The sequence below is a fragment of the Nomascus leucogenys genome, chromosome 10 (genome assembly GCF_006542625.1).
Source record: "Nomascus leucogenys isolate Asia chromosome 10, Asia_NLE_v1, whole genome shotgun sequence".
NCBI lineage: Eukaryota > Metazoa > Chordata > Mammalia > Primates > Hylobatidae > Nomascus > Nomascus leucogenys.
Window position 1 is genome coordinate 61309948 of NC_044390.1, and position 8166 is coordinate 61318113.

General features: G+C 41.9%; 1 protein-coding gene across 1 annotated transcript; it reads left to right on the forward strand.

Annotated features, from left to right (window-relative positions):
* Positions 1–1062: 1062 nt before the first annotated feature.
* Positions 1063–7232, forward strand: ZNF846 (zinc finger protein 846; the record flags this gene model as incomplete). The annotated part of the gene is made up of 4 exons (XM_030821775.1): positions 1063–1181; positions 2296–2375; positions 4535–4617; positions 5702–7232. Coding segments are annotated over 4 exons (1572 nt in total), but the record flags the coding sequence as incomplete, so codon positions are not given.
* Positions 7233–8166: the final 934 nt, after the last annotated feature.

Sequence of the window (8166 nt, forward strand, 5' to 3'; positions counted from 1 at the left end):
CACCCAGGCTGTAGTGCAGTGGCATGGTGTCGGCTCACTGCAATCTCCACCTCCCAGGTTCAAGTGATTCCCCCACCTCAGCCTCCGGAGTAGCTAGGATTACAGGCATGTGCTACCACACCCAGCTAATTTTTTTTTTGTATTTTAATAGAGACAGGGTTTCACCATGTTGGCCAGGCTGGTCTCAAACTCCTGACCTCAAGTGATTTGCCCACCTTGGCCTCCCAAAGTGCTGGGATTACAGGCGTGAGCCACCGTGCCCAGCCTGAAATACTTTTTGTTTGATGTATCCAACTGACATGCCATTATTCTTTTCCCAAAGGTCATTTTTTCCAGGACACTTTCTGTCTTCATGAGAGGGGCTTTGAGGAGGCAAAGCTGGTGGCTGGGTTACTGATGGATTCTTCTCAGGCAAGTGGAAAGCAGACCTAACTTCAAAATATTATGCTTGTAGCCATCATCAGGTAGCCTTACCTCCTTATCGTGTATTCAGGCATCTTAAAGAAATGATGGTCCTGCTCAGGAAATAACTCCCCAGGTGAATTTCTCTACGAACCATGCCATCTCAGGTTGTACAGAGATTGCAATGGAAATTATTGTTTTATCTCAATATTTAGTAATTCTTTCTGATCCTCAGTCGTGCTTGTTGGCTCATTGTTTTGCCGAGTGTTATGACAGATTATAAGAAGGGGATGGAGGTGCCTAATCTGAAGGAATTTGTGTGTCACTGTGGAGATAATTCATTTGTTATTAGATTTTACATAGTGCTGCAACATGTTCAGTGCAGACTGCAACTATAAATAGAGGAGGACTAAGGCCAGAAGAGCTCATTGTAAAGCTGTAGTAAGATCAATTTAGTCATGTTTCAGTGATGCTGATAAGTCCATGTGACTGGATGCAGTTGCAAGACAGTATCTATATAGAGGAGAAGAGGCCTGAGGCCTGGGAGTACTGCAGGCTTCTAGTCTTCCTTAGTCCTTCATACACTTTTCTCAGAACATCAAAGAAGATGGTACTTAGCTGAAGCCAGCATGTATTTAATGGTTTAGCACTTAGTGACCCTTTGAGGATGTGGCTGTGGACTTTCCCCAGGAGGAGTGGACTTTGTTGGATCAAACCCAGAGAGATTTCTACAGAGATGTGATGTTGGAGAACTACAAGAATCTCATTATACTAGGTAAAACTGGCATCATTTCTTCACTGACCCCTTTAGGAAATCAATGTTTCTTAAATGTTTGCTGTCAAATGGGGGTACTGTAATAAGCAAGACAGGCATAGACTGTAGCCAGTAGGCATTCCTTTTTTTTTTTTTTTTGAGACACAGTCTGGCTCTATTGCCCAGGCTGGAGTGCAGTGGCACAGTCTCTGCTCACTGCAACCTTCCCCTCCTGGGTTCAAGTGATTCTCCTGCCTCAGCCTCCCAAGTAGCTGGGATTACAGGTGTGCACCACCATGGCCAGCTAGTTTTTGTATTTTTAGTGGAGACGGGGTTTCACTATGTTGGCCAGGCTGGTCTCAAACTCTGACCTCAGGTGATCCACCTGCCTCGACCTCTCAAAGTGCTAGGATTACAGGCGTGAGCCACCGTGCATGGCCTGGGCATTACTTAATAGAACAAGCTTGTAAACTTTCTTAAAGCATTATGAGATTTATGCACAGACCTGTTTTTTTGTTTATTTGTTGTAGCTCATCAGCTATCGTTAGTGTTAATGTATTTTATATGTGGTCCAAGACCATTCTTCTTCTTCCAGTGTGGCCCAGGGAAGCCAAAAGATTGGACACCCTGGTGTAGAGGATTCCCCATGAAAATAAAGATTTAAGTAAATGAGTTTATTTCATGTATGGATTAAAAACTTTTAAGACTTTAAATGTGTATGAAGTTGGACTTGGTTTTCCAGGCTCAAGCAATTCTCCTGCCTCAACCTCCTGAGTAGCTGGGGCCACAGACCCATGCCACCATGCCCTGCTAATTTTTGTATTTTTAGTAGAGAGGAGGTTTCACCACATTGGCCAGGCTGGTCTTGAACTCCTAACCTCAAGTGACCTGCCTGCCTTGGCTTCCCAAAGTGCTGGGGTATCAGGCATGAGCCATTGTGCCCGGCCAACATTTTGTTGTTTTAAAAATAGTTTTAGTGCACATATTGGAAATGTTATATGATTAGTTTGCTGTTTGTAAAGTTACACTTGACCGTCTTCAGAATCCCTGAAGGCAAAAGTATTGGTTCCCCATTCGAGGACATGGTGTTATGTCTTGCATGGGCCTCTTCTTTTGTGCATTTTTCCCTCCAGCAGGGTTGAATTATGCAAACCCTGTTTCATGTCTGGATTGGAACAAATGGAAGAGCTGAGGACAGGAGTGACAGGAGTTCTGCAAGGTGAGTTCATAAGCAGATATGGTATTATGAAGAGCAGTGCCAGCCTGGGAGACATGCAGTACATTGGAAATGTTACTTTGCAAACTTCTCAGGGTATACTTTTTTCCCGAGAAGGCTGAGGCCATTTGGTTTCCTTAGATACCTTCAACTCCCCTCATCTTTAAATTTCCATTGATCTTCTCAACCTTTTTTCTGTTCTCAGAAAGGTTTGTCTGCCTTATTTGAAAATTCCATCTTATGTATGTAGGTCCTTTGCCAACAACTTCTTATATTGCTTTCTTGATTCTCCCATCTTTTTGCTTACTGTCAGCCTCAGTTTTCTGCATATAATTACTTGGATAATAAGTAATACAGGTTTGTTTGTTTGTTTGTTTGTTTTTTGAGATGGAGTCTCGCACTGTTGCCCTGGCTGGTGTGCAGTGACACGATCTCGGCTTGCTGCAACCTCCACCTCCTGGGTTCAAGCAATTCTCCTGCCTCAGCCTCTCAAGTAGCTAGGATTACAGGCGCCTAACACCACGCCCAACTAATTTTTTGTATTTTTGGTAGAGATGGGATTTCACTATGTTGGCCAGGCTGTTCTCGAACTCCTGACCTTGTGATCCACCCACCTCAGCCTCCCAAAGTGCTGCTGGCATTACAGGTGTAGTGATAGTTTTGACACCATATCTTTATCATTGCAAAACTTCTGACATAGCCAAACTCTTTATAGTCCATCTTTCCATTTGCTTCACTCTTTTTTATCATGTTTTATGCAAGTTTGGAAAGATATACAAATGTGCCATGTACTTTTTTTATGTAAAATACACAAAAATTTACCATTTTAGTGTTGTGTAGCTATCAGCTCTTTTTAGTTTCAAAGCATTTCTTTTTTGTTTGTTTGAGACAGAGTCTCTCTCTGTTGCCCAGGATAGAGTCCAGTGGTGGCATCTTGGCTCACTGCAACCTCCATCAGCTTCTGGCTTCAAGTGATTCTCCCGCCTCAGCCTTCTGAGTAGTTGGGACTAGAGGCGTGAGCCACCACGCCTGTCCAATTTTTGTGTTTTTTGATAGAGATGGAGTTTCACCATGTTGGCCAGGCTGGTCTCGAACCCCTGACGTCAAGTGATCCACCTGCCTCCGCCTCCCAAAATGTTGGGATTACAGGCATTAGCCAGTGTGCTTGGCCTAGTTTCAAAGCATTACCATCACACCAAAAGGAAACCATGTACCCATCAAGCAGTCACTCCCCACTCACCCTGCAGAGACTAATTTGCTTTCTTTCTCTATGGATTTACCCTTTCTGTATATCTTATATAAGTGGAATCATACAATGTAACCTTTTCTGTCTAGCTTCTTTCACTTAGCTATATATATATCTATATTTTTTTTTCTTTTTTTTTTTTTTTTCTTTTTTGACACAGAGTCTCACTGTGTCACCCAGGCTGGAGTGCAGTGGCATGATCTTGGCTCACTGCAACCTCTGCCTCCTGGGTTCAAGTGATTCTCATGACTCAGCCACCTGAGTAGCTGGGATTATAGGTGCACACCACCACGCCTGGCCAATTTTTGTATTTTTAGTAGAGACAGAGCTTCACCATGTTGGCCAGGCTGGTCTCGAACTCCTGGCCTCAAGTGATCCACCTGCTTTGACCTCCCAAAGTACTGGGATTATAGGCATGAACCACCACACCCAGCCTGGCACAGTTGATTCTGATAGCTTTTCTGAACTCATTAGTTGTATTGTAGTAGGAAAGAGCCCTGGACTTCTTCATTCTGCCACATTTGATTATGCTATTTCTGTTCCTTAGGCATTTTTGTTTTTTTTTTTGAGACAAAGTCTTGCTCTGTAGCCCAGGCTGGAGTGCAGTGATGGATCTCAGCTCACCACAACTTCTGCCTCCTGGGTTCAAGTGATTCTCCTGCCTCACCCTCCCGAGTAGCTGGGATTACAGGCACACGCCACTGCACCAGGCTAATTTTTTGTATTTTTGGCAGAGATGGTGTTTCGCCATGTTGGCCAGGCTGGTCTTGAACTCCTAACCTCAGGTAATCCACCCATCTAGGCCTCCCAAAGTGCTAGGATTACAGGCGTGAGCCACCATACCCAGCCCCATGGGCTTTTAAGTGACTTTATTCCACAATTTTTCTCCCAAGCTGCATTTTTCACTTTATTTCAGAATTGGATTTGCAACTCAAAACCAAAGGCTCCCCACTGCTGCAAGATATTTCTGCAGAAAGATCACCAAATGGAATACAATTGGTAAGATTTCCAAGGGATGAAATCTTCCACACGAGGGCAAGAAGCACAATATTCATGAAAATTACATGAGGAAAATGGCACTTACCCAAAGAAAACAGTCTGAAGAGATTCTCTGAATATCATGAATATGGGAAGCACTCTAAACTTACTGCAAACGTATTTCTTCTCAGAGATCTCACAAATAAACATCCACAAACAGACAACTCAGCTTTTGGTGCATAATTTATTTTACTTTATTATTATTTTTGAGACAAGGTCTTACTCTGTTGCTCAGGCTGGTGTGCAGTGGTGCAATCTTGGCTCACTGCAACCTCTGTTTCCTGGGCTCAAATGATCCTCCAGCCTCAGCCTCCTGAGTAGCTGAGACTACAGGCATGAGCCACCATGCCTGGCTGATTTTTTTTTTTTCCTTGTAGAGATGAGGTTTCACCATTTTGTCCAGGCTGGTCTCAAACTCCTGAGCTCAAAGCAATGCACCTGCCTTGGCCTCCCAAAGTGCTGGGATTACAGGCATGAGCCACTGTGCCCAGCCCATAATTTAGTCTAAATAATTCTCAGATGTATTGTGGCTCATGCCTGTAATCCTAGCACTTTGGGAGGCCAAAGCGAGCAGATCACTTGAGGCCAGGAGTTGGAGACCAGCCTGGTCAACATGGCAAAAATCTGTGTTTACTAAAAATACAAAAATTAGCTGGGCATAGTGGCACATCCTGTAATCCCAGCTACTTGGGAGGCTGAGGCGTGAGAGTCCCTTGAACTGGGAGGTGGAGATTGCTGTGAGTTGAGACTGTGCCACTGCACTTCAGTCTGGGCGATAGAGTGAGAATCTTTCTCAAAAATAAATAAATATATATCAGACAGATTTTCTAAAAAGCTCTGTGAACACAGAGAATATAGGCAGGCTAGTGGCCTCATTGTCCTATTACTCAGCTTAACTCAAAAATGGGGCTGGAACTTTGTACATATAATGGATATGTTAAAATGTTTAAATATATTTCCAATGCATAAATATTGTGATTGGGGGGAAATTCTGTTACCATACTGAATGTGAGAAATTCTTTATTCATCTTTTATATCTCAACAGGAGAGAAGCAATACTGCAGAGAAACTCTATGACTCTAACCATTCTGGAAAAGTCTTCAGTGAACACCCATTTCTTATGACTCACATGAGAACTCACATTGGAGAGAAAACTTCTGAGGATAGTCAGAGTGGAAAAGCCTTAAGAAAGAACTTTCCTCATAGTTTTTACAAGAAAAGTCATGCCGAGGGGAAAACGCCTAAGTGTGTTAAACATGAAAAAGCCTGCAACCAGTTTCCAAATCTTACTAGGCAGAATAAAACTCACACACAAGAGAAATTGTGCGAATGCAAAGATTGTTGGAGAACTTTTCTTAATCAGTCATCCCTTAAGGTACATATAAGATCTCACAGTGGAGACAAACACTATGTATGTAAGGAATGTGGGAAAGCCTTCAGTAATTCCTCACACCTTATAGGACATGGAAGAATTCACAGTGGAGAGAAGCCTTATGTCTGTAAAGAATGTGGTAAAGCTTTCACTCAATCCACAGGACTTAAATTACACATCAGAACTCACACTGGAGAAAAACCATATAAATGTAAAGAGTGTGGGAAAGCCTTCACCCATTATTCATATCTTACTGATCATACAAGAATTCACAGTGGAAAGAAGCCATATGTATGTATGGAATGTGGAAAAGCGTTCACTAGATCCACAGGACTTATTTTACACATACGGATTCACACTGGAGAAAAGCCATATGAATGTAAGGAGTGTGGAAAAGCTTTTATTCATTCCTCATGCCTTACAAAACATGTAAGGATTCACAGTGGAGAGAAGCCATATTTATGTAAGGAATGTGGGAAAGCTTTTACTCGTTCCTCAGGACTTGTTTTACACATGAGAACACATACTGGAGAAAAGCCCTATGACTGTAAAGAATGTGGGAAACCCTTTAATAATTCCTCAATGCTTAGTCAACATGTAAGGATTCACACTGGAGAGAAGCCGTTTGAATGCAAAGAATGTGGGAAAGCTTTTGCTCAATCCTCGGGCCTTAGTACCCATTTAAGAACTCACACTGGAGAAAAGGCCTATGAATGTAAGGAATGCGGTAAAGCATTCGCTTGTTCCAAAAATCTTAATATGCACATGCGAAAGCACACAGGAGAAAAGCCTTATGCATGTAGAGAATGTGGGAAGGCCTTCAAGTATTCCACATGCCTTAATGTTCACATGCGAACTCACTCTGGAGCAAAACCATATGAATGTAAGAAATGTGGGAAAAACTTCACTCAATCTTCAGCACTTGCTAAACATCTAAGAACTAAGGCATGTGAAAAAACCTGAAGTGTTCCTCAGATCTTAGTATTTACATCTAAACTCATCTGGAAAAAAATCATATGAAGGTAAAGAATATGGACAACCTTTACTGAATTTCCATTTCTTATATAATAGGAATGAATTTTATATGGACACAAGTCCCAGTGATATAAGGAATAGGCAAGAGTAGTAATTCTTCACACCTTATAAAGTGTAAGAACTCAACTTTGGGAGAAAAATCTGGTTCTAAGACGTGGTAAAGCCTTTGTTTCTTCCACTATTGTTTCTTTTTATTTTTTCTTTTCTTTTTTTTGAGACAGAGTCTCCCTCTGTTGCCCAGGCTGGAGTGCAGTGGCACGACCTTGGCCCACTGCAACCTCTGCCTCCTGGGTTCAAGGAATTCTCCTGCATCAGCCTCCTGAGTAGCTGGGACTACAGGCATGTGCCACCATGCCCAGCTAATTTTTTTATTTTTAGTAGAGACAGGGTTTCACCGTGTTAGCCAGGATGGTCTCCATTTCTTGACCTCACAATCTGCCTGCCTTGGCCTCCCAAAGTGCTGGGATTACAGGCATGAGCCACCACACCCAGCATATTGTTCATTTTTCATACCAAAAATTACTGTAAAAGCCAATTGAAGGTAAGAATGAGAGATAGTCTTAAAATACTTCACAAGGCTTCATAGCACTTCATAATCAACACTGGAGAAAAAGCCTCTGTATGTAAGGAATGTGATAAAACATTTACTTAGTACTCAGGATTTAGTATCCACATGAGAATCACAGTGGTATAAAACCCTACACATGTAAAGACTACAAGATCTTCACTTATACCTTTTAATAACTCAACATCAAAGAACTCACAATGGGCAGATAGCCTATATATGTAAGAAATCTGGGACAGCCTTCAGAAATTTCTGACAGTTTCAGGTATAAGAAACCTCATCAATTTAAGGTATGTTAAGAATTCTTCCAGTGTTACTAAGTCAACGTGCATTGGAGAGAAACCCTATGAAGGTAAGATGTGAGATCTTTATTTCTGCCTCATGTGTTAATATTTGGTAATCTCAAAGAGGCCAGAAACATTATGAATGCTAGAAATATGGGAATATCTTCATATATATACACACACACACACATATATATATGCACACACACATACACACGTATTATTTCATCCTTTAATATAAATGATAATTCATA